The sequence below is a fragment of the Myotis brandtii genome, unplaced genomic scaffold, assembly GCF_000412655.1.
Source record: "Myotis brandtii unplaced genomic scaffold, ASM41265v1 scaffold298, whole genome shotgun sequence".
Taxonomy (NCBI): domain Eukaryota; kingdom Metazoa; phylum Chordata; class Mammalia; order Chiroptera; family Vespertilionidae; genus Myotis; species Myotis brandtii.
In genome coordinates, this window is record NW_005361391.1 from 2,939,638 (window position 1) to 2,966,015 (window position 26,378).

The window sequence follows — 26,378 nt, forward strand, 5'->3', positions numbered from 1 at the left end:
CAAGAGCTGCTGCAGTTAGCCCCTCATACCCGGGAATTTAATGAGATTCTACAGGAAGGTTAGCCAGATCTTGATGCACAGCCCCAAGTCCATGGTGATCCTCTTTCTAGAAGTCTTTCCGTTCTCTCTGCTTCTGGTCTCTTTCCCCATCAGAAGTGATGGGCTCCCACCTGGATGGCTCCTCTTGGTGAAAAAAGCCCAAACGTCCTACAAAGTCTGGGCTCAGTCCCTCAACTACAGCCTGGCATCAGAATTGAGGGGAGAGGCTTTGAAATCTGAGCCTCAGTTTCTTCATCTTAAAAACAGGGGATGAAAATAATTTCTTCTTGGAAGCCCTCCTTGATCACCCTTCCTGGCTGATGGAGACACCTGCTTAGTTTGTGGTACCTCCCACACCATCCCACGAGCCCCCTAAGGCCGGGATGTTGTCCTGCTGAAGAGTGTATCTCTGGAAACCAGCAGAGGGGTGGGAACATGGTGGATCACAGGAGATGTTTTTTGAACAAGTAATTTTTAAAAAGTAAGTGTTCTTCAGAAGTAACAAGTGTTGGAGAGAATGTAGGGAAATTCAAACCTTTGTACACTGTTGGTAGAAATATAAAATGGTACAGCCACTATGGAAAACAGCATGAGGATCCTCAAAAAATTAAATGTAGAGCTACATATGATCCAGCAATTCCACATATACCCCAAAGAATCAAAAGCAGGGTCTCGAACAGATATTTGTATTCCTATGTTCATAGAGGATTATTTGCAATAGCCAGAAGGTAAATCAACCCAAATGTCTATTCAAAGAAGAATGAATGGGTTAATATAATGTGCTACATACATACAATGGAATATTATTTAGCCTTAAAAAGGAAGGACATTCTGACACATGCTACAACATGGATGAACTAAGCCAGTCACAAAAGAACAATACTGTAGGTTTCCACTTATATAAGGTCCCTAGAGTAATCAGATTCAGAGAGGCAGAAGGTACAGTGATGGTTGCCAGGGGCCAGGGGTCAGGGGAGGGGAGGGGAAGCAATTGTTCAATGGGAAGTAATTGTTCAAGAGTTTCAGTGTTGCAGGATGAAAAGAATTCTGGAGATGGATGGTGGTGATGGTTGCACAGCATCAGTGAATGTATATCACTGAACTGCAGACTTCAAAATGTGCATTTTACTTTTTTGTGTATTTCACTGCAATTAAAACTACATATCGTCCTAACCGGTTTGGCTCAATGGATAGAGCGTCGGCCTGCGGACTCAAGGGTCCCAGGTTCGATTCCGGTCAAGGGCATGTACCTTGGTTGCAGGCACATACTCAGTAGGGGGTGTGCAGGAGGCAGCTGATCGATGTTTCTCTCTCATCGATGTTTCTAACTCTCTATCCCTCTCCCTTCCTCTCTGTAAGAAATCAATAAAGTATATATTTAAAAAAAACCTATATATCAATGTTCTTTTCCTTTCTGTTTTCAAGCAACCCCAAGTATTACCATTCACTTGAGGTTGAACAGTGGGCCAAAGGAGTGAGCCTGGAGGAGTAAAGGGAATGGAAGGTGACAGGGGTGAGGGGAGGTCCCCCCAGGGAGTGGAGATGACAGAGAGAGGGCGTTAGCCACAGCCCGGAAGCCAAGAGAGTAGAGCTCCAAGGACAGAGCATACACTTGGAGAAAAGATGAGTCAGAGGACAAGGGCATCCAAGGGGAAGTGGCAGGGAAAACAACTGAAGCCCAGAGCGGGCGGGGAAGAAAAGGAGTTTTCCCTGGCCAGCACTTCCCACAGTGGGCAAAGGCCACTGTCTGTATGTCTCTGGGTGGATTTGGCAATCAAGGACCCCACACAGCAACCTAAGAGAGGAAAACCACACACACACACTTAAAGGGGCATACCAATATAGGATTACATTTTGTTCCTTAATCCAAAAGAACAAGAAGGAACTGTAACACTCCATCACTGCATTACTGGAGATACAATTTGCACTTTTGACTATTCTTTTAAAAATGTATGCATGGCCTGGCTGGTGTGGTTCAGTGGTTGAGTGCTATCAACCCATGAACCAGGAGGTCACAGTTCAATTCTCGGTCAAGGCACATGCCTGGGTTGTGGGCTCAATCCCCAGTCGGGGGCGTGCAGGAGGCAGCCGATCAATGATTCTCTTTCATCATTGATGCTTCCATCTCTTTCCCCTTCTTCCTTCCTCTCTCTGAAATAAAAACGTTTTTAAAAAATTTATGCACGAATTTCATAAAAATTTCAAAAAATTGATCATTGTTTTGAAACTTGCTTTCTTTTTACTTAAAGTAACAAACATTTCTCCATGTCACAAAATCCTTATATACCATACAAAATTTTAAATGGTTACATAGCATTTCATTCGATAGGTGGCCATCATTTAACTAAAGCCCTACTGGGCACTGCTGGATGTATCAGACAGGTCCATCTGAGTTAATGTACGTGGTGCCCACTAAGGGCCAGGTGCTGCTCCAGGTACTGGTATACAGCTACAAGCTCAGATCTCATCTTCTAGGAGTTCGTATTAGGGGAGAAAAATGAATATTTAGGTAACTTAAATAAAGAAGAGGCAGTGTTGTACTGTAGACACAGCAAGTACAAACCTAAGTCCATAGCTAAAGTTTTCAAGAAATACAATTCATGTTTTCTTTAACAACATAATTTTCATTTTAGCTCTTATTCCACTAGGGCAGTGATGATGAACCTATGACACGAGTGTCAGAGGTGACACACAAACTCATTTTTTCGGTTGATTTTTCTTTGTTAAATGGCATTTAAATATATAAAATAAATATCAAAAATATAAGTCTTTGTTTTACTATGGTTGCAAATATCAAAAAAATTCTATATGTGACACGGCACCAGAGTTAAATTAGGGTTTTCAAAATGCTGACACGCCGAGCTCAAAAGGTTCGCCATCACTGCACTAGGGTGATGGAACTCAATCTCAATAAACTTTGGGTCTCTCCCCTTTCCTTGAGTTGGTACTAAGTATGGTGCTGCTTCTGCAGTGCCCAGGAGGGTGATGAAGGGAGAAGGAAGGGAGGAAAAGTCTGGTCCTCAAGGTGGTGTCCACTCACATTCAACCCAGGAGGCCTACCACTCCGTCTCATAGTCACTGGTCAATGCAGGTTACCATGGAGCTATCCTTCAGCTATCCTGGCTGCCTTCATAACCTCTGCTTCCTCACTGTTCTTTCCACAAGTTCTCCATCCCCGGCAACTCACAGGCTCTTTCCGGGAGGCAGAACATAGCTCTCCTTTACCAGGGGGCAGCTGAAGTCTACACACTCATTTCTTCTCTTTCCTGAGCTCTGTGCATCTGTCCCCAGTCTGAGCTGGGCGGCCAGAGGAGTGGAAGGGTTTATCTTCCTTAAATTCCTGGATTCCACGAGTCCTCTATTTTCCCTTGAGAACCAGTGTCTTTGGAGGATGATAGACAGGAGCAGAGAGCAGGCTGTGCTCTTTCTGCCCTGACGCAATGAACACCAGTGTACTGGCTGCTTGGAAGTAAGCAAAGAGGGTGCCCACAGTGGGGGACATCTTTTCAATATTATCCTTCACAGAAGGTACAAATGAGAAAGCTCCCTGACCTAGCGTGGGAGGTGAAGAAATGCTTCCAGGAGGAAGGCATAGCTAAGATTTGGTGGAGGAGAGGGTGTTTGCCAGGTGGTCAGATAGCGGCAGAAGTTCTCAGGAGAGAGAAGAGGGCCACTGGGCACTGCAACAGCTCAGAGGGACCCAAGAGGGAAATCAGTGACGGGGCAGTAAGAATGAAGGTAGAGGTCTCAGATGCCTGTGATCTTCCTCCAGATAAAGTATTATGGAAACCTGACCCAGGAAGAGAGGAAATAAGAGGCAAAGATGTTATATTTACTGAGGTGATTCTCTTTAAAGCCACCGTTATGCCACAGCCTGTGGGGAAAGGAGAAAAAATGAGTTGTAAGTTACCCATAGCAGAGAAACAATGGTTTTTAAGGATAATAAAGTGTCTATAATTGGAACCTCAGATTCCAAACTTTTGACCATTCACTCAAGTGCTAGGATAAAATTAACTTTACAGTAGATCATACCGACAGATGGTCTAAGTACTATGGTAGAGGCCACCCTGCTGACAGCAGCATGCCAGGAGGGTGGTGAAGGGAGAAGGAAGAGAGGACGATATATTACTTGAAAAGCCTTGCTACATATACTGACTCAAGTCCATCCATACTTACTGAGCAGATAGAGCCCCCAAAGCAGTATGATCCTTTATTTTCCCATTATTTCTATTTATTTACCATTTAGCAAATTCAAAAGTATTCTAATCTAATATTCTGGGGCTCTTGCCTTACGAGGATGTATCTAAGGACAGCCATCTGCCCAGGTGTGGTCAGCCTGGCAGGGGTAGGGCTTCCTCGAAGAAGTACCTGGTTTTCCAAGTACCTATGACGCCCTGGGATTTACAATTCTCCACTGACTCAGAAGATAGCTAGCTAGCTGGGTTAATTTAGGTATAGCTTGTCCTAAGATGAGATAGTATGACTCCTGGAATTTCTTTCCAGAGAGATCATGTTTTTGTGGCATAGGTAGCATTGCCAGTGCACTTTATAGAAAACTATTTCTTGCCCTAGTTGGTTTGGCTCAGTAAATAGAGTGTTGGCCCTCAGACTGAAGGGTCCCAGGTTTGATTGCATTCAAGGGCACTTACCTCAGTTGCTGGCCCTGGTTGGGGTGCATGTGGGAGGCAACCAATTGATGTGTCTCTCTCACATTGATGCTTCTCTCTCTGTCTCTCTTCCTCCTTTCCACTCTCTCTAAAAAGCAATGGAAAAATATCCTCGGGTGAGGATTAACCAAAAAAAAAAAAAGAAAGAAAAGTATTTTTTTCATCAAGGTAATACGTGTTTTAAGGAAATTGAACCCAATACTGTCAAACTTTAACTCTGTATGAAGAAAAGTTTGTAAACATTGATACCTGAGGGAGGTGTAAAATTACTTAAGGACATGTCGAAGAGCTAAAAATCGCTTTGAAACTCTTTAGTATGCAAAGTTTCTATATTACTTGAAAAGACTTGCTTATGTATACTGACTCAAGTCCATCCATACTTGCTGAGCAGATAGAACCCCTAAAGCACTATGATCCTTTATTTCCCCATTATTTCTATTTAGTTAGCACTTAGCAAATTCAAAAGTATTCTAATCTAATATTCTGGGGCTCCTAGTTGCAAACTACAAACATTTCTGACAGCTCAGAGCAATCTTTAGCTGCAGCCTCTCTCTGGTGTTCCCACAAACTATTCAGCACTTGATAGGGCTGAAGGGCTGGGTCTCCTATGAGACAGAGCAATACATAGACCAGCCGTGGGCAAACTACGGCCCGCGGGCCGGATCCGGCCCGTTTGAAATGAATAAAACTAAAAAAAAAAAAAGACCGTACCCTTTTATGTAATGATGTTTACTTTGAATTTATATTAGTTCACACAAACACTCCATCCATGCTTTTGTTCCGGCCCTCCGGTCCAGTTTAAGAACCCATTGTGGCCCTCGAGTCAAAAAGTTTGCCCACCCCTGACATAGACTGAGAAAGGTAGACCCCTCGCTGGCTGCACAGAGACGAGTTACCAGCAGACAGAGGGACACCAGAGGCCACAAGGGGCTCCATCTCATGCGTGTGCCTTTTTCCACACACAGTTCTATATCACATTTCACATTCAGGGTACCAGTTAACCTATGTCCTCTCCCCTTTATTCTCTCCTTTAACAACAAGGACAAAATCAAAGAGCTGTGGTATAGATTTCCTTGGGTCCACTAGACCTGCTAAGGGAGAAGAGGGAGGATGGTCACACTCTCCTCAGATGTGTTTCCTGGGCTGGAGGAGCTGCCCAATACTAGGACAAGTTTTGTATTTTTTTAAGCAATTTTCAAAAATCTGATTTTATGGACACATATGACAACCAGGAAGGAAGCAGGCTGCTAAAGCAACCTTGCTAAAAAAAATGCACCAGAAGGAGGAAGTATTTAAAAAGCTATCAAGCCCTAGCCGGTTTGGTTCAATGGATAGAGCGCCAGCCTGTAGACTAAAGGGTCCCTGGTTCCATTCTGGTCAAGGGCACATGGCCAGGTTGCGGGTTTGATCCCCAGTAGGGGACATGCAGAAGGTAGCCGATCAATGATTCTTTCTCATCATTGATCTTTCCATCTCTCTCTCCCCCTCTCCCTTCCTCTCTGAAATTAATAAAACTAAATAAAGAATAAATAAATAAATAAATAAATAGCTATCAAGATGAGTGTTTAATAACATACATGGCCCATAACATTATTTTTTAAAATGTCTTTATTTATCAACTACTTAAAACATCAGATTATCAGAAATATAAATCTGTGTTAAAAAGCAATTTACATTAACATTTATGGCACGATTATGTACAACCATTGTCCACGTAATGATCAGCCTCATTCTCAAGACACCCCTGCCTAGGATGCTTGGTGACAAGACTGAACCAGCACAGCACTGGTCTGAATCTATGGAACTGCGTGGTCCTATCCACCCTTAAATCAGGGGTGCAGAAGAGTGAACCCCTCTACCTATGAGGTCCCTTCTATCCCAAATAGTCTAAAGCAAAATATGAGTTTATATGGAGGTGGATTGGCCTGCTGGCCTTTCTTCTCTCTTCCACATTTCCTCTCTTCTCCTCCACTTCAGCTACCCTTCATATATTTGCTTTCCTTAAAGCAATGAAAATAAAGGCCAGGAAATTTGACCTTCACTACATTCATGTGGACAAGCTATTCAACAACAGTTAAACAATGAATGAGATCCTCCTGCATCGACACGGATCGATCTCAAAGACAGGGGTGTGAGAAAAGCAAGCTGCAGAACAGTCTAGGTGGGAGAACAGCCCCAATGCAACATTTACTCATCTATTTAAATGTTGCATTAGGTGTGCCATACATCTGTCAGCTAAAAACAACTTAGGGAGATATAGAATAGAAATATAGCCCTAGGGAAGCTCACAGCTTTCAGAAAAATGCTCACCAGTGGAGAAAGGGAAGAAATGTGATCAAAGAGGAATGAAAGGGGATTTGAACTGTGTCTGCATTTTACTAAAAATTAGCTGATGCCCTAAAATAATTTTTGACCTTCCCTGATGCGGGAGTGATCCTTGCCTCTCGATGCCTACCCACCCACAGCTCAGCTTCTCAGACAGAGCCCGTACCAGACCTCGCCCAAGATTCCCAGAGCTGGTCCTGCTCTGGGGCCTCTATGTAGTGATTGGGAAGAAAACCTATTCATGCCTCAGCCCAGTGCACACCTTTCTCTGAACACAAACCTGACAGCCCTATGCTCAGGTGATAACCACATGGTCATGCTGCTCGTCCCACTTAGGATTTTAAATGTTCTCTCTCAGTGGAGCAGTCTCTTCCTGGCTCAAACACAATGGTCTTGCTGGGTTCTCCAGAGGGTGACTAACTGTCCTGTTTTGTCTCAGACTCAAGTTTTTCATTTGAAATGAGTTGGTCACCCTGTTCTCTAAAGCTTTCCAGAAAACATCAACTACTGCCTACAGTTTAACTAAATTCTAAGAACAAGAAGTAGACCAAGAAAATACACCTGTGAAACAAATATTTTTTGCTGCAAGCTAAAATTTTGTTGTTGTTGTTTTGTTAATCCTCACCTGAGGATATTTTTCCATTAATTTTTAGAGAGAGGAAGGGAGGAGGAGTGGGGGAAAGAGAAAGAAAGAGGGGGGAGAGAAACATCTATGTGAGAGAGGAACATTGATTGGTTTCCTCCTGTACACGTCCTGACCAGGCCAGGGATGAACCTGCAACCCAGGTAAGTGCCCTTGATCAGGAATCAAACCTGAGATCCTTAGGTGCGCAGACCAATGCTCTAATCACTGCGCAACACTAGCCAGGGATGCAGTCCAAGTGCCTAAACTCTTTTACAGCACCTTTCATTGACAACAAACTAGTTTGTTCTGGTTTGCTAATCCCATTCTATCAAGTCAGGGAAGGAGGCATTCCTTTCCAAAGTCCTCAGCCAACTGTTAGGAGTCTTCACCCTGAATATTTTGTAACTGGTTCATTCACTAGCCATACTCTGGGTCCCTTGAAAATACACTCAGCGTAGTTGAGTTTATTAATGGGAGAGGAGAGAAATGGCCTAAACCAACAGCATTTTCCAGAAAGCAGATTAGTATTTTTTAAAGGAGAAAAAAAGAAGAAAATAATTCTCACAAGTGATTGAAACTAAGGATCTACTTGGAAAATTAAGAAGCTACAGCCCCCGGGCAGATCCCACAGAGCCTCTCAAAGTGTGGGGTTCACTGCTCACGGGGAGGAGGGCCCCACTCAGGCCTGGGTCACAGTGGTGTTTGTAAAGTCTTCATTTACTGCAGAGGATAATATACCCCAAACACTTAGCATCTATAAGATGTATAAATCACCGCAATTCACGAGAAATGCAATCTGCTGCCCACAGGTATTCATCAGGACTGGCTGGCAAAATACCTGGGGCTTACTAACTGTGTTGCAGTGGAGTCTACAGCAGAGCTTCTGCAGGGAATGAGGTAAACCTGCATGGCTGCATTAAAGGAGCACACAGTGGGTGCACTGTTCGTTGAATGATAAAAAGTATAGATTAGAGCAAGAGTGGCATGTATTTGAAAACTACCAACTCTTTTGTTGAGCCTGAAAGTAACAGCAATTGTTTTATAGTTTGATCAAAATATTGGATGTTTAAATATCTGTACTTTTTCAAAAACAAACAAGTAGTCAGGCTTATGTAAGCAAGTGGATATCTTAGTGATTCTATAAAAAGATGTATTTTGGAAAAGCCCAGTTTTGTATTTCCCTAATAATTAATGATGAACATGTCAAACCATTATTGGCATGAGGAAGCATATAATATACAAAATAAGCAAAAACAGCCCACTGAGTCTGCAGTTATGCAACCCGTGAAATTCCGTCATCATCTTTCCTAACAGAGTTCACCAAATCAAAAAGCACTGGCTCCTTCTCTTAGTGTTGTCATGGATAACTCGCTGATAGCCAAACAAAACAAAGAGGATAAGAGGGGAAATGTCACTGAGTTTCCAAAATATAGCTTTAGTACTTGGATTGTGGATTTTTTTTCTTCTTTAAGAAAAAACAATTTAAGCAATAATTTCTAAAGAATATGACTAAGGACAAAAGAATCATAATCAATCACTACTAGATTGTAGGACAGAGATAAAAATGTAGTACCCAAGTGGATCTGAATCTAAAGGCAAGGGAAACAAAAGGAAAAATAAACAAATTGATTACATCTAACTACAAAGCTTCTGCACAGTGAAAGGAAACCACCATTAAAATGAAAAGGCAACTTACTAAATGGGAGAAGATGTTTGAAAATCATATATCTGACAAGGGGTTAATAGCCAAAATATATAAAGAACTCATACACTACAAAAACATAAAAACAAGCAACCAGATTTTAAAAATGGGCAGATAATCTGAATAGACATTTTTTTCCAAAGGAGGCATACAGATGACCAACAGGCACATGAAAAGATGTTCATCATTAATTATTAGGGAAATACAAAACAAAATCACAATGAGATATCACCTCACTTCTGTTAGAATGGCTATTATCAAGAAGACCATAAAAAATGCCACAGAGAATTTAGAGAAAAGGGAAGCCTTGTACACTTTTGGTGGGAATGTAAGTTGGTGCTGCCACTATGGAAAGTAGTATGGAGATTCCTCAAAAAATTAAGAATAGAACTACCATATAACCCAGCAATTCCACTTCTGGGTATTCATCTGAAAAATACAAAAAACACTAATTTGAAAAAACACATGGTCCCTATGTTCACTGCAGCATTTACAACAGCCAAGAAATGGAAACAGCCTAAGTATCCGTCAGTGGACAAATGGAAAAAGAAGATGTGGTATATTGTTTAGCCATAAAAAAGATAAAAGCTAAAATTTTGCCATGCACTATAACATGAATGGACCTTGAGGGTATTATGCTAAGTGAAATAAGTCAGATGGAGAATAACAAATACCATATCGTTTCATTCATATGTGGACTCTAAAAACAAAAACAACCAAATAAACAAAACCAAACAAAAACAAACTCACAGATTCAGAGAACAGATTGGTGGTTACCAGAGAGGAAAGGTGTTGGGGGGGCTTGAATTGGATGAAGGGTTTCAATTGTGTGGTGAAACATGATAACTAAACTTTTCGGGGTGATCACTCACTTTGTAGTGCATACAGATGTCAAATTACAATGCTGTACACCTAAAACATATATAATGTTATGTAGCAGTTTTATAAGGATAAAAAAAAGTACTACTCAGGGTAGTCCTAATGCTTTTTGGCTCAAGAAGATAGTAACCGAGTCTACCAACTGGCTTCCAGGGGCACCTGAGAGGGAAGCAAACAGGGCAGAAAGAATGGCAGGGCATCGGGGCTACCTGGGGTGAGACCCAGGCCAATTGGGGAGATGGGCCACCCAAAAGCTGGAGGCACTGTGGCCCAACCTCAGTCAAAGACTCCTTTCTTTCTATAAGCAAGCATTTTCTACAGCAGGAATATCTCCTACATGTATTAGTTTGTTTCTTTTGTGAGCAGAGTAGCCTCAAATTTAGATTTTACTTCCCTGAGAAATAATACAACACTTAAGTGCTTTCATCACTCTATTAGTGGTCAACACTGAAACACAAGTTTTCTCAGTCTTCAAGAAATAATCCCCATCAAATAAAATATAGCATTTCAGTGAATGTAAACACACCCTTTGGTTAATTTCACAGTTATCACCAATGTTGGCAATCTACGGGAGACCCTCAAGACAACCATCCGTTATTTTGGAATAAGCTTGACTGTCAATCAGATGGAGCTGATTTTCTACACATATTCCTGCTGAGATTCTTCTCAAGTGTCTTCAAAAAACAAAAACAAAACAAAACGAGGGGGTTCAATCAGCTGTGCGGTCAAAGTCAGATATTTATAATGAAGCAGAATCACTGGACGTTTCTCATTCTTGAATGGAGGAGTGGCGAATGGATCTGTGATAATCCTCTGGACTGCTCATGTGTTCAGGTAAATCATAGCCCCTTAGGAAGTGTCCACTGTTTTGCTGAGCGAAATAATAGAGCTGTCTGGCCAGTAGAGGTTCAACCTTTAAAAAGGTTTGAAGAAGACATTACTAAGATATTCTTTTTAACATCCTGTAATTGGCTCACCATTAAATAACTCAATATATGTAAGAGTGTAATAAAGTTAAGTCTAAATTAGGTGTTATAACATAAAAAAATTTATACTTGGGGCCTTCTGAAGAACCAATTTTTGTTCATCTTTCATACATCAAGCTCCAAACAGAATCTACTTAATTATGCGTTTCAATTGAAGGTAAAGATGATACTTTTAAATAATCTGTCGTTAGAAATTTACATTTAACTGAGACTGCAACAAATCAGGTAAAATGACCAAATTAAAAGGAAATTTGAGGTCATATTTAGTGAATTTAGGCCACTATGACAAGGATGAAGGGGATCATCCTGAACAGTCTTACAATTCCAGGATGACCTAGACCAGTGGTTGGCAAACTGTGGCTCGTGAGCCATATGCGGCTCTTTGGCCCCTTAAGTGTGGCTCTTCCACAAAATACAGACTTCAGCGTACGGGTCACGAAGTTTCAATCGCACTGCACATGCGTGCCTGCATGTGATATTTTGTGGAAGAGCCACACTCAAGGGACCAAAGAGCTGCATGTGGCTCGCGAGCCGCAGTTTGCCGACCACTGACCTAGACCATCTGTGTTTCTTAACTAAAGAGAAAAGAAAAAGAAGCAACATCATCAACAAAATTGCTATTGTGGAAACATTTACTTGTTCCCAAATTAATCTAATTTGGCTATTAGTGTGATTGCATTCAATATTAAAATTTAATTTTCAGCTTTTCCTAAATTTACAGCATCTAAAAACACCAAGTGCTTTCAGTCAATGGTGCTATTAAATTGAGCCTTTATGTTATTTGACATACAGAAATTAAGCATACTCATATGAAGAACCGAAAATAAATTAAATCCATAATAAAAGGAATAGGATCTCCTGGGCACCCCTCCCCCCCACCCCTCAGTCCTTTGTGGCACCACGGGGTACAAGGTGACTTCAGGGGTCTTCGCCTGGAGAGCCCTTCCTTGCCTAATTATAGGAAAGCTAGTGCATCCAAAACCCTTAAAGTCAGGTTGATGTGGGAGTTCGTCACCAACTTCTTAAATGTTATTTATCAATGCCCAGTTTAGTTCGGCATTTAACAATTCCAGTTGTTTACAAGATTATATCAGTAATTATATCAATCATTGGCGAGGATTCTTGAGAAACATCTGAAGTCCATAGGATTATATTTTTGTTTATTGGTTGTTTTGTTTTTCATTTTACAATCAAGAAGGGGGACTGCATGTTTAAGATTAGGATAGTGTTTTATTTCAGTTTTTAATGAGAAACATTATCAGAACTAAAATGTGACCTGAATTTTTATATTATTTGGTATAATTTTTTACCTTCGCTGTTTATTATTTGGGCCCATTAATAACTCTTGAAGGTATGTAGCGATGCAATGCAAAATTTTCAAATTCAAAAGTCCTAGGTATTCAAAACTCTTTTCTGGGCAAATTAATGCTAAATGTTATCAATATAAACCTCTTTTTCTTTGTTTTTTATGAAACAGGTGTTTACTTGCCACAGTTGAACCCATCTTAAATTCGGCCTCAGGATATTGCAATGGTCTGATCTCCCTGTATTCCTCCAAATATCATTTGGCTCTTGTTTCCAATAATTATAATTTTTAAAAAACAAAAATCCAGAAATAAAAGGATTTGGGAAACATTTGAGGGAGCTACAAAATACGCATTTGGGGAAAACTCCATCAAATAAATATCAGACAGCATTTTGATTGCAATATTAAACTGAAGAATTTTAAAGGACAACTTTTAGCATCAATCCTTTTAAATCCTTATAAAATGGAACTATGACAATTTCCTTGAAAAATAAAAAAGAGGAGACAAATTAAATGGTTGGGAGTTAGCTTCCTTTCTGAGGAGTGGATTTCCAAGACTGGGAACAGGATGCAGTCTTGGGGCTGCTCTCCTGCAGGTTCACTGGGTTACAGCCCTCCCTCCCTGTTTACTTTTCATTTGAGACTTCTCTAAATTGACCCCTGTCCTTGGTGAAAAGTAGGGAAACAATCATTTAAATGTGACTAAATACTCACGTGAGCAGTAATGAGCTTCCTTTGTCTTTGGGGATCCGGAAACTCTTCCCCAAAGCACAGAGTTACCTGGAATCTTGGCAGCGGACGGCCATGATGAGCAAATGCTTGCAGTTCTGAAGAAACCCCATAAGAAAAAAAATAAATGCTCAGAAACTCTCATCATTGAGCACACCAGGTTAAAACAGGCAGCAAAAGCTCCATGTTGATTCTTAAGACTAAAACAGGAATGAGTACTCTTCACTTCTCTAAGAGGGGCTTTTAGCCCAGATGCAAAATTGCATGTACCTGTTCCTATTTGTGCTTTCCTGAGAGGGTGCAGGTCTCACTTGATTCTTCATGGGAATAAGGCTTGGAGGTTAAGAACCTTGCTTTGTAGTACTGAAGCCATGAGGATGCAGAAGGTAGCAGAAAGGAGTGAAGGAGAAGAAAAAGGAAGAGAAATATAGCCATGTGGAGCCAAAAGAATAATTTATACAAAGAATAAGTTTTCTTTTAAAACAATCAGAATTTTCTGGCTACTTTCAGGATTACTTAAAAACCTCTTCTCAAAGCTGCTGATACAATCCATTGTCTGTCACCCAGGACTCTGTGTGACTTGGGTACCACAGATGAAGGTCTATCACCATCCTGGAGACTGAGCCCAGTTCTGGGCAGTGGCATCCCACTTGGCACAAGGCCCAAACTGTGTGACTACAGCAGATTTTTCGCCTGCTTTCTGGGACAGACGATGGTCTGAGATGGGAAGGGTAGCCATGAAGACTAGGGGCTTCCACCTACCCTAAGGATGCAAAATGGAGAACAGAACACTGTTGGAAAGATGTGTTCAGCCTCTGGCATTGAGCATGTCACCCACATTCAAGGTAACTCTCATGCCTCTAGTTGCTCCTGTTCTTTCCGCTAGACTCAAATGTCACTTCTGTCAAAGAAGGGCGCGGACAGTCTCTGCCGTGACTTCTGTAGAACAGCACCTTTGCATCTTTATCAGATCCACACCCTGGCAGTGCCTCTGGGGCTGTCCCTGGCAGCCTGCAAATCCTGAATGGTTAGATAGCAAAGATTTCCACTGCTCTCTTCAACGGAAGAGCAGATTCTAGCTAACTCACTGGACTGACTTCCTGCTTGTTTTTTTCTTCCAGAATTCAAATGAAACCTCACCAACTTAGGATGTATAAAAGGCATTTACACCACAGAGGCCTAAGATTACACCTCCACAAGCTCACTAGGATGGCACATTGGTATAGTCCTGCCTCCTTGGCCTGAAGGCGCCATGTGATTGTGCAGAAGCTGGTCTACTTGGCTTGTGACTATAGGCTCCTCCCTGCACCTCAGTGAACACTTTCAGATAAGAGCTTGCTGTGGACAGAAAGCACAGCTCTGGAAGAAGGGAAAAAAACAGAATAATCCTTGCTCACAGATAAACACTAAATTCTAGGCAAGTGAATTTGCAGCCGAGGATGCTGACAGCTGGAACGTCATACCTGCCCCTTGTTGCCTGCATCCACCTCTCAGTTCACTGTGACTCAAAGAGGAACTTGCTGCCTCGTTAGAATGAGAGGCCTCTACCTTCCTACAAGGTGCCTTGTGAGAGAAACTCAGAGAAGAGCCATTTCCCTCGGTGCCTTAATGAAAGCCTAGCCCTATGGTAGCTTTTGGATCCAAAGAGACCAGGATCCACAGTCTTGGAGGAGATCCAAACCCAGCAGGTGCATTCAGACCCCACTCTCAGGACTCCACCATGATCACCATGCTGGGCTCTGGACAGAGAGAATCCTCACAGTTCTGCAGCTCGGTTAGGAAAGGTTGTTCAGACGCAGGTGGTTTGTCACCCAAGGTGCTGCCTTAGGGAACCTGACACAGTGCTCCCTCTTCCTGTCACACCTCTGTGGCAGGGTTAGTCATCTAGGGAAACACTTGTTTCAGCACCGAAAGAGAATTTGAATGAGCCTAAGCGAATTTGGGCAAGTTAAACCTAAAAAGTTGAGCAACGGTTAATGTGCCAGAACATTTTTATTGCAAATGGACTGACTTAAGAGGAACGTTCAGGGAAAGGAGGGGCACAAGAAAACCCGAAGACACAGGTGTTTCCAAAGGGGGCACTTTTTAAAAAAATTGGTTAGGGCAAGGTAGAGAAAGAATTGGTAATTAGTGCAGGTTACAATAGCTTTCTCCCTCCCAAAGAGGCAGCGTCCATATAGATGGCCACATGAACACTTCAGATGAAACTTCGGTAATAACTTGGCCAGCAGTTTCACAAAAGCCAGCCCAGGGCTAACTTAATTGTCATGAAATCAAAACTAGGAAAACAAAACTTACTGGTTCTGGAAAATATGATTTGAGACATACATATATAGAAGAAGCTCAAAGCCTTCTTATAATTTCCCTTCAAAATCAGTTCAACACACTATCCTTGGTCCCATCTGCACATCTCATAACCAAGAATGTCACCAATATACTTCTCACAGTTACATTTTTCCTACGAACCTTCAAAGAGCTGAAATATCCACAGATGTGCCTGCTCAGATTATACTGCCAATAAACCAAGAACCTTGCTACTAGGTGACTACTTGTTGAATTCCAGAATTTCAAACCATGAGCCTGAACCACATCCCCCTGAGCAATCACCCTCCTCTTCATACGCTTCTGCTGATGGAAAGGCGCTGGTGGTAAAAGGAGAGGTGAGATGTGAACCAAACAAGAAACCTCTTCTGGGATCAGGATTAACAGAAGGAGACCTCTGTCTGGGCGAGTGACCTGCTGTTTTTGACCACTGTGGCAGACAGGCCAGCACCACCTTATTCTCTCTCTGCAGGCTCACGGGGCTGAGGCACTGCATTCTAACCGATAATGAGGTGCATTACCTGATAAGAACTGCTGTGTGTCAAACAGCTTGCAGGTCTGATCTCTCTCCAGTTTGTTGGGCCGGTCACTGCACAATGCCAAGGGCCCGTCCCAGTAGATTCTGCTCTGGCACAGTCTTTTGGCATAGAGCCCATCAGGGGCCATCCAGAGGACCACACCTCTTTCCAAGTGACTCAGCAGTTTCTCGATGTTTTTCCTCTGACCATTGTCCTCTGGGTAGGGGAAGAGGACTTGGTCCAGGTTACTGGCATCATAGGTGTGCCCGTGGGAGATCCGACAGCCTTCGGGGCTGGCCGTGGTCAACTCTTTCACCAGGACTTCCCGGTAATACAAGCAGATGTGGAGTCGGCAGTCTGCAAACACAGAGCATTTGGGGTCAGTGCTAAGGGACCAAGAGCATTGCACACCCCTCATGATGCCAAACTACCATCCAAAGTACAGTATTTGGTGGGACACTGCTGCCCAAGATACTCCATAGAAAGTAAAAAGTTCCAGTGTCTAGGAAGTCTGAGATCTGCATGCCTTTCTCTCACTCCTGGAGATTCACAGACAGTGAGATGATAGAAAAGGCCCACAAGTCAATTGGATGTTGTCTAACTCTGCATTTCCCCCATTTATGTGAGGGGGGATTTTGGGGGGATTGAGGGAGCATAACTTTCATTAATTTTCAAAAAAATAGGTTTGACTATTTTTAGAGAGCACCACAGTAAAGAGCTTCCTCTCTCTCTCTCTCTCTCTCTCGGTAATGGTGATGTCTAAAACACTAAGTCATGTACCACTGAACAAAAATTAATCTTTAGGCATAACAATCAGTTTTGATTTTGGAGAAAATAAAATCCAAGTTTAATTTCTACTAGCAAAGAGAGTATAATGTTTCGGGGTGGGGGTGGGGCAAATATATCCACCCATCTGAAACTACCCTAAAATATCAATATGATGCCATTAGGTTAACACACACACACACACACACACACACACACACACTGAAGTTTCAGGAAGGCTAAACACTAAGTTAACAATGGTGATCTCTGGGTACTGAGAATGTGATGTTTATTTTTCATTTTTGCTTTTCTGATTTTTAAATTAGTTTTTTCACAGCATATGTACTACTTGTAAAATAAAATTAATTGATGAAAGGAAGGACTCAATAAGACAAATGTTCTCAGAGTAAAGTCTGCTGAAATCCCACTAGGCTACATATTTAAGTTTGAAAATAATTCTAAAATGGTGCTTTCTAAAACATTAAACAAGATGAACTCAGTTATAAAATTTTGCTGATTCCAGAACCTTCTTTGACTTATGACCCGCAGATTGAAAGGACCAACCTAGGATGGCAAAGGGCCCCTTAATGAAGCACAAGGACTTTGTGGATAGGTATCAGCTACCCTTGTGCAAATGTGTGGGTTTAAAAGGAATGATAATTGTAGTTGTCTAATAAATGCATTCAACTAATAAATCTGTCTTATGCATTCCAAAAACAGAAACCCACAAAACCCTCCTATTCCTCAATGTCAGGTTTTGAGACTTAACCTACATAATGTCTCAATTCTCCACTTCAGTTTCTGCTGTTGTAAACGTTGGCGGAGAGTGAGCTGGGAGGGCATACCCTGAGGAGAGTGGGCGTTGGCCATTAGAGGTGACTTGCAGGGTAGGTTTCATTTCATTATATGTCATCAAAAATCACAAGGTCACAGTGATATAAATAGCTGTTATTTCCTACTCTTCAGGCACCCACATAAGTTATAGGTGCTTAAGAAAGCATTTGAAAGTTTCTAAAAACAAACACAAACCCTTCTACTTGGAAAATCTCCTTCCTCCATCATTTAGGAACATCTAGGAAGAAGGCAGCAGCCTCATTCAGAACTTTGGAACCAAAAAGGGTGAAATCACAAAAACTCCAGCTCCCCTTGCAGAGAGAAAGGTGCCCACAACTCGTCTCCCTGAAACCTTGAGAATTTAACTGATTCTGTCACTGATTTTTAAAGCGCGAGGGGGAGCAGAGGAGAACCTGGAAACTTAAGCTTTACATTTTTTAATGTAAAAACAAATCTCATTTTAAAACAATGCAACACATTACCTAAAAAATAAATATGCACACACCACATAGTTAGTACACTTTGAGGTCCCTCCCTTAAACAGGTGGCATCTCCAAGGTGCCAGGACTCTTTTAGAAATGAAACCTTGAAAATCAAACCTAAGCCATATTTTCTGCAAAACGTATCTCAGTTCAGAGGAAGGCCTCAATATGCATGCAACTGTGATGAAGGCAAGCAGCCAGAACTAGCGTCCCCGGGAAGCTGATGAGAACACTGTTTGTGGCTAAACCTGGAAGGATGATCAGCTTTTCAAGATGAGAAGCCCTGGTGCTTTTTTCTAAGAAGGTATACTACATTGTGAGGCTGTTAGCTGAAGAGGGGCCAGGTAAATGAAACCGGGGTGTTTGCATATTCTAGGAAATTCAGATAGATGCCAATGAAGAACATAAAATGACTCATCCAGCATGTAGAATTGCATCAGAATCCTACACTGGCTTCTTGGTGCTAACTTTTCTAATGTTCCTCACCCCCAAGGTGGGGAGTCAGGAGTGTCCACACACATACGGGCACCAGCTGGAGGAAAATGAGGGCCCATGGGCTGTGCTCACCAACCTCCCCATCAAATCTACCCAAAAGTGAGGTGGGCACCGTAGGCACCAGCTTCCCTTGGGTGCCTCCAGACCGTAAGCCACACTCACCTGAGAGGGCCAAGGCTTCGGCAGACCTTATGCTTGGCTCAATGGGGATTCCAGGGGCCTGGGACTCAGGCGGGGCACAAGCATAAAAGGTTCCTGTCACCTGGCAACCTGTATTTGTAAATAAAAGTCAGAGTTTGTACACAAATAGCGAGGCCTCCTCTCCTGAGGTGTGACTATTAGCCCCTGGTGGGGGATGCACCAATCCTGGGAGGGAAGGGCTTCAGGGCCCTTTGGAGCTGACCTCTAGCTCTCCCAAAAGGCCAAGACAAGCTGAAGTCCAATGGGAAAAACTAAAGTCGAAGGAGGAAGGAGCCTTTCACAGCTTTGGAAGGAAACTCGGAACTCTCCTGCAGTAATTTTCTTCTGTCTCCTTTCCTTTCCTTTCCTTTCCTTCCCTTCCCTTCCCTTCCCTTCCCTTCCCTTCCCTTCCCTTCCCTTTCTTTTCCCTCTTTCTTCATTCCTTCTTTCCTTCTTCCTTTCTTTCTTTCTGTTAGTTATCACCTTCATCACCACACATAATTACCATTATGTCTGTGTGTGTGTGTGTGTGTGTGGTGAGAACACTTAAGATCTGCTCTTTTAGCAACTTTCAGTATCATACAGCATTGCTAAATAGTCACCACGCTATACATTAGATCCCCAGAACTTACTCATCTTATAATTGGGAGTTTGTACCCTTTGACCACATCCCTCCATAACTGATAAACAGGGAAACTGAGACTCAGAGAGATGAACTGATTTAGCCCTGTTCACACAGCAAGTTCACAGCAGAACTGTGAGCTCAGGTCTACACGAGTTCTCACGTCAAAGAGCCCAGTTAGAAGCTGCACTTTATTTAATGTCAACGAATGCTTCAAGCTATGCCTGCCTACCTGCCTTTCTGCGTAGCTCTGGGCATTGTCTCCTGACTGAAGTTATTAATTCAACAGAGCCTGATACACTGGACATAGGTCTGAATTCCAGAGACCGTTTAATGTTAGCTAATCTTCCACTGTGATCTAGAAACCCAACCCTTGCCGAAGTCATTCTTGAAAGCTAATAAAACGGAATTCTGAGTTCTTCTGTAAATATGCTACTCAATACAGATCTTAAACTTCTTCAATGCCATTCGCCGAGAGGTCTGAACAGACTAGAAAAACAGGGACTGACCAAGTATTTCCAGAACATACAAAAGAATCTGTGTGCTGATCCACTTCAAGATTTCTATTTAAATAGCTAACTCAAAATTCTAAAAGCCTGGTCCTGGCCAGATAGCTCAGTTGGTTAGAGTGTCATCCCAGTTCACCAAGGTTGTGGCTTCCATTTCTGGTCAGAGCACATGCAAGGATCAGGCAATGAATGCATATATAAATGGATCAACAAAATCAATGTTTCTCTCTCTCACTCTCTCTCTTTGTCTCCCCCACTTCCCCTCTCTCTCAAATCAACCAATAATTTTTTTAAAGTTCTAAAAGCTTGTGTTTGCTGTATTGAATACATCACATGAAATTTTCTCTTCACTTAACTAGTGCTTCTGCTGAGAGAGCTCATCTTGATGTCTGGGGACCCTACGGGCATGGAACTACAGCTCATCTAGAATGAGTAAAGTCTTTTGGGATCCAAAACCAGCACTACACACCCTGTGGAGACTGTTTATGTTACTTATTTCTTTATTCCCTTATTATCACCTCTAATCCCAAGAGCAACTACAATGGTACAACATTGTTTAAGTGAAATATACTAGCTCAATAATCTCCTGGTGCCCCTGTGGAGAGAGGGACTATGCAGAGCTGGAATAAACCCATTTTACAGATGTGTAGACAGAAACAGACTAGCAAAATTTTGTGGCCTTCAGTCAATATTAAGGAATAATCCAGGAGGAAAGGCTGCTAAAATCTACTCTTTTTTTTTCCTGAGGGTTAAAAGCAAAGCTTAAGATTATTTGGCAAGGATAAAAAATATTAACCTTTTGAACAGGTAATTTAAAAAACATAGCTAATCAGTTTGACATCTGAAACTGAATCCCAGCCCTTCACTTTCATAGAGTACATTCTGTGAGCTTGCTTCTATAAAAAATAGAGCAGTTTTTAGCTATCTGACATCATCTCCATGATGTTTAAATAAGATCTCACATAAGGTAGTTGTAAGCATAGGTCCTGGCACACAGTAGGCCAGGCATCTATAACCTTTGGCATCCTTCCTCCTAGGACCTTACCATCCCACAGGAGAGGGAACACCCTCATTCAATGTGCGATGTCTTCCCCAGCAGTTCTGATAAGGGGAGAGAATTATGGTCCACCCAGAAGGACAGAGCAGGAGAGACCAGGGCCCGTTCACCAGGTGCACTCTGCTGGGTCAGTGGCAGCCACAGCAACCTGCCCCAGCACGGTCCTCACCATTTTCACAAGCTGGGCCTTGCCAGTGGTGGCTTCGAGGTCCAAAGGTCACAGGACATTGATAAGGGATGTCAGGGTGGGGCTGGTCAGGGACGTACTCCCTCCAGCTTCGGTCGTGAGGTGGCATCATGTAGTTATGGACCTGCTAAAGAGATGAAAGCAACCAGATCAGCAAAGAGCAGTTCATGGGCATTGGAAAGGGAAGCAGATTCTTTCATATCCTCCCCAACTCCTCAGGCAATCTTTTATTTGGTGGGCAGCCAAATCGTTTTATCATCTGAAAGACCTTAGAGTGAATGGCTCATCACACTAGGTCAGTGGTTCTCAACCTTCTGGCCCTTTAAATATAGTTCCTCATGTTGTGACCCAACCATAAAATTATTTTCGTTGCTACTTCATAACTGTAATGTTGCTACTGTTATGAATCGTAATGTAAATATCTGATATGCAGGATGGTCTTAGGCGACCCCTGTGAAAGGGTCGTTCGACCACCAAAGGGGTCGCGACTCACAGGTTGAGAATCGCTGCACTAGGTGAAAACTATCCATAAAGAATCAAGAAAGCACATTGGAGACAGTGATGTAAAGTAATGACATATGTAAAGCTCTATAATATGGTTAAACCTGGTGCCAAAAGTCCCGTAAGGAAATTTGCCTTCTCTTCCCCACCAAAGTGAAGACCACAAAGCTGTAATTCACATCAGAAATGTCTAAAGAGATCAGCTGCCCCGCGGTTTCACATGATATAAAGTACTACTTCCAAAATCATCAACTTCCACAATAGGTCTGTTTCCCAGAAGATTTCAGAACCGGTAGTGGAAGTCTACACCAATAGGCAGACACATGCAGCCCTCCCCTCCTTCCAACCAACCCCGAGAGCTCACTGTGGAAAGTGAGGCATTCATTCAATGCCCAGGGATTTTGTTTAGCTGTTTGACTGATAACAGAAACAAGCTTATGCTGTTTTTTCTGTGTGTTCTCCCCAGCCTTCCCTTCCAGAAGCCCTGCACCTCCACGGTACCTGCGCTGGGAGTGAGGTGTAAGGAGTCGGCATGGTATAGGGGTGGCTCATGGTCATCTGTGGGTCCTCTAGGGTGAGCTGCTTTGCTCCTGTATGTTTTTGCAAAAGGGAAATGGCACAACGTAAAAAAAAAAAAAAGGGAACTGACATAACTAAACATCAAATCTTAGAAAAGATATCTGAGGATTTAATTCCTAGAATGCGCAAATTAGACAAATTAGACAGTTGACTAATTAGACTGTTGACAAATTAGACATTTTCCAGCAATTCCCTTGGGCCATTGTTTGACCATTCCATTAAACTGATTTCTACAAGGTCCTGCTGTGTGTGAAGGCACCTGGTGACAGAAAGGGCCCCACCAGCAAAACATGCTGCAAAAAGGTCACCTGTACGGTGTGTTACAATGCAGACTCCTGGGCTCTACTCTGACACACTGTCAGAAGGTTGGAAAGAGGGAGTCTGAATTTGAATAAGCAGCCCAGCTGACCATAGTACATCCTAAAAGTTGACATTTTTATTAATATAAATAGTAGCAATATATGAATGCATGAATGCTTCCTTCTGTGAAAGGTTAATCATGAAAAACTAATAAGTACAGCTTTGAACAAGTTCTCCATTTTCTTGTTTGGAAATTTGGCCCATAACTTAATAGACCTAACTGGAAAATACACACATGCACACACGCAGTTGTAGACGTGGAGTGTGAGAGAGTATCCTACACTAAAACCGCAGGACTTGCAATTAGTGACCCAGAGAAATCAGACAATGAACCTGCTGGGCTTGACCATGGGGCAGATGGCCGGCAAGCTATTGAAAACAAAAATAGAAAAGTGAGCTTCAGAATGAAATTAAGATGCTACAAGTGTCAGACTGCCAATATCCTGTGACGCAGATCGAGGAAGTCCCACCTTTTTTGGCTCCCTCAGGAACAATCCTGTATACTTTGTAGGGGTCTGAGATGTCCAGCTGACTCCTCTCAACCAGTTCCTCGAAGTCATTGCTCTTGTTCAAAGCACACCGTAAACGTGTCTTCCATGTGGGAGGGTCTGGCTTGTCAATGCCTTCTCGGAATTTTCCTTTAAATAGCGCCCAAGCCTGGTGGGAAAGAAGAGGGGAAAAGTTAAAATACAAGGTCTTTTAAAAAAGAATCTGGAAATTGCAATTCCAAAGGAATCTGAAGACAAGTGGTGGGAACATTCTCTAAGTATTTGTGACAGGTGGGTAAGATGTGGAGGATCCCTGGAAAAGGACCTGCTCACCCAGTTTCCGCAATGGGTTTGATTGGAACTAGGGACAGAGCTGTGTGGTGAGCTGTCAGCCAGTTTGAGGTATTCTGAGAGCAAATTCCCTGAGGAAGTCCCCTTTACCTGTGCAGCCCACAGGTGGTGGGGCTGGGCCCTAAGGCAAAGCTCACTGGGTAACTGCTCCAGGAGAAAACAATCCTGACAGGGACGCACATGCACATACACAGCAAGAGGGAGACCCAGAGAGGGGCCCAAAACAAAGATCCTGGAAGAAGAGAAATATTTAGAGGAGGAGAAAGAGAAAGAGAGAAACCCAAGAGGGTGGGGAGAGAAGAGGCAGAGAGAGAAAGACAGAAACCTAGAGAACAATTGAGGAGAGAGAGAGAGAGAGAGAGAGAGAGAGAGAGAGAGAGAGAGAGAGAAACTGAGACTGACTTGGAAAGAGGGAGTCTGGCAAACAGGCAGAGAAATAGAGAGGGAGAAATAAGGATGGAGGAGCCCAAAGAGAGATGGAACCAGAGAGTGTCCGTGCCAGAGAGTGATTGAATCAAAGAAAAAAAAAATCAGAGAGAGACAAATAGCAAAAACATAGTGAAACATGTAAACAGTTCCTGGGGGGGGGGGGGGGGGGAGTGACCAGCACACCCACGGGCGCTCACAAAGACAGAGAGACAGAGAGAAGCACAAGTTGATTAGAGGAGGCAAGGAAAGACCCAGGAGTACAGGAAGCGGCTCCCATGGAAACAGAGAAACCCACAAAAATGCAGCCAAGAACACTCCAGCTACTGTCCTGGGAAGGCAGGCGTCCCCTGACTGAGCCTCCGGTACTTCCCTGTCGCTGGAGCCTTCTGACTCCCTGAGTGCTTGCTGCTCAAGCCACACGCTCAGAATCGGACCGGCCCTCCCGTTTGTGAAATCACTAGAGAAGTGGAAACTTCTCTTCTCCCGAGGCTTCGGCCCATCCACACCTGTTGCTCCCGGGCCGCCCGCCCTGCTGCGACCACCCCATCTCGTGGGTCCCCGTGGGTTACCCTTCCCTCTTTGAACCGCGGGCCAGGGCGCACCCCGCAGGGGCTGGGCTTACCGAGGAGCCCGGGCTGGGGATCCGTCGGCTCTCTGGGGCCCTCCCCCCATCCCGACCGCGGGCTCCCCACGTGCGTGTAACCTTGAAGAGGGCGGCGTCCTCCTCGCGGTTGTAGTCCTGCTTGCCCGCGTGCTTCCAGGGGATGCGGAAGATGCTCTTCTCCTCGTTCTCCCACACCAGCCCCGGGTACTTGCCGCTGTCGATCTGGTCGATCAGCCACTGGCGGAGTTTCCCGTTGCCACAGCTCACAGAGCTCATGCCGAACTCTCCGCCTCGGCTGCCACCGCCCTCCAGGTTCATGCCCAGCGCGCCGACGGTCCTGCTCTCGCCCAGGATCTGCCTCCTGCACTGTCCGCGCTGCAGGTGAGAGGAGAGCCTCCCTGAAGCACCGCGGCACCGCGCTCAGGGTACCGATCCCAAACCACCGTGGCAGTGACCACGAGGCCCAGGGGCTCCGGGGCAGCAAGACGCGCGCTATGAGGTCGGTGTCATCACAGGTCCCTGAGAGAAGACACCTTCTCTGCTGCCGGGGCTGGTCCCCTTGGCCAGCACAAGCCTGCCTCCTCCCGAGCGCACCCTCCGCGGAGTCTGTCTTCCTACCCCACCTTGACTCTCCATTCTTGTTTCGCACCCCACAGCCCATACACACACTCCAGCCTTTGCTCACACTCCCAAATCCAGCCGCCACGCTTCTTGGCACTCCGTTTGCACACTCACTAACGGTCCCCGCTCCTCTTTGCCCATCCCGAAGCTAGTGTCAGCCCATTCCCCCTCACTGTCAGTTTCCACTCCTGCCCATTCCGCGTTTCACACTCCCTGGGTGGCGCAGGAAGGCCAGCCCCCGGCCGGGCGTCTCAGATGCTCAGCACCAGCAGCGTCGCCTGGCCTTCCTTCTCCCGCGCCCGTACTCTTTGTCCCAAAATGCCCCTGAGCCCTCGCCAGAGCGTAAGGATCAAATGGGCCCTGGGGGCAACACACAGCAGTGACCCGGCCCTGGGCGAGCAGCGCAGCCAAGTAGCGGGAGAGACCCTGGGCGCGCGGGAAGTGTCAGCCCGGCCCTGGAGGCTGGCGGAGGTGGAGGTGGGGAGGGTGCAAGGGAGGGCGAGAGGCCGGGGAGGGCCGGGTTGAGGCAGCCGAGCGCAGGCCCCGGTGCCCAAATTTGGAGCTCCTCCTCCTTCACCACCAGCCAGGGAAACACGCGCCGGAGGTCGCGGTGAGTTCGGGTCCCTTACGAACAAACGAGCAGAAGGAGCCTCAGAAGGAAGGGGCTGTCCTCCGCAGGAAAGCCTGCTGCCCTGTGTGAGTGCCTTCGACGGCCCCGTCTCGGCCACCCCTGAGGCCCTGAGAGTCTCTCCCATCTGGTCCAGCGCGTGCCAGCACCTCGCCCCGGCCCGCGCTGGGTCGACCCACAGAATAGTGGGGACACGGGAGCAGGGAGAGCCAGCAGAGATGCTCGGCAGTGGGCCGGGGTCCCTCCGCAGAGCCCGCACAAAACCTTGGGCCCGGAACACACGGGTGGACATCGGACTCCCTCAAGGGGAGCGTGCTTTCTCCCGGCTCAGAAGCTGGGGTCTCTAGCGCTGTCCTCGGGACGGTCCCCGGGAGCTCGGGCCTCTCCCTCCAGGTTCTCTGTCCCGCCAGCCTCACATTTGTGCTCCTGCCCGACCCCAGGTCTTACCTTGCCCTGGACTCGGAGCCGAGGGCAGCTGTGGGTTCCAAGTTCAAGTGGTGAAACTAAGACTCCGAGGTGCGAAAGAGGAACTTTAAGAGCTTAAAAGCCCCGCTGGGGCGGAGCCTGGGCGGGGCGAGGCCGACTGCT

The 26,378-nt window shown here is 44.5% G+C and overlaps 1 protein-coding gene across 1 annotated transcript; it reads right to left on the reverse strand.

Moving 5' to 3' along the window:
* Positions 1–10,133: 10,133 nt before the first annotated feature.
* Positions 10,134–26,279, reverse strand: IRF4 (interferon regulatory factor 4). The gene is made up of 9 exons (XM_005869538.2): positions 26,238–26,279; positions 24,641–24,916; positions 23,140–23,326; positions 22,232–22,320; positions 21,212–21,356; positions 18,837–18,944; positions 16,102–16,455; positions 13,244–13,356; positions 10,134–11,150 (listed from the first exon to the last, which is right to left on the reverse strand). Exons 2-9 carry the CDS (start codon positions 24,857–24,859, stop codon positions 11,007–11,009), a joined length of 1,359 nt encoding a protein of 452 aa, XP_005869600.1. The 5' UTR covers positions 24,860–24,916; positions 26,238–26,279; the 3' UTR covers positions 10,134–11,006.
* Positions 26,280–26,378: the final 99 nt, after the last annotated feature.

What these genes read in the sequence shown, in the direction of transcription:
- IRF4 (XM_005869538.2), bottom strand. Translation starts at nt 24,859, where the DNA reads ATGAACCTGGAGGGCGGTGGCAGCCGAGGCGGAGAGTTCGGCATGAGC. An exon ending in CGAAGCCTTGGCCCTCTCAG is followed by an intron (nt 16,456 to 18,836) that starts GTGAGTGTGGCT and finishes CTGTGTTTGCAG; the next exon opens with ACTGCCGACTCCACATCTGC. An exon ending in CACACAGCAGTTCTTATCAG is followed by an intron (nt 13,357 to 16,101) that starts GTAATGCACCTC and finishes GGGTTTCTTCAG; the next exon opens with AACTGCAAGCATTTGCTCAT.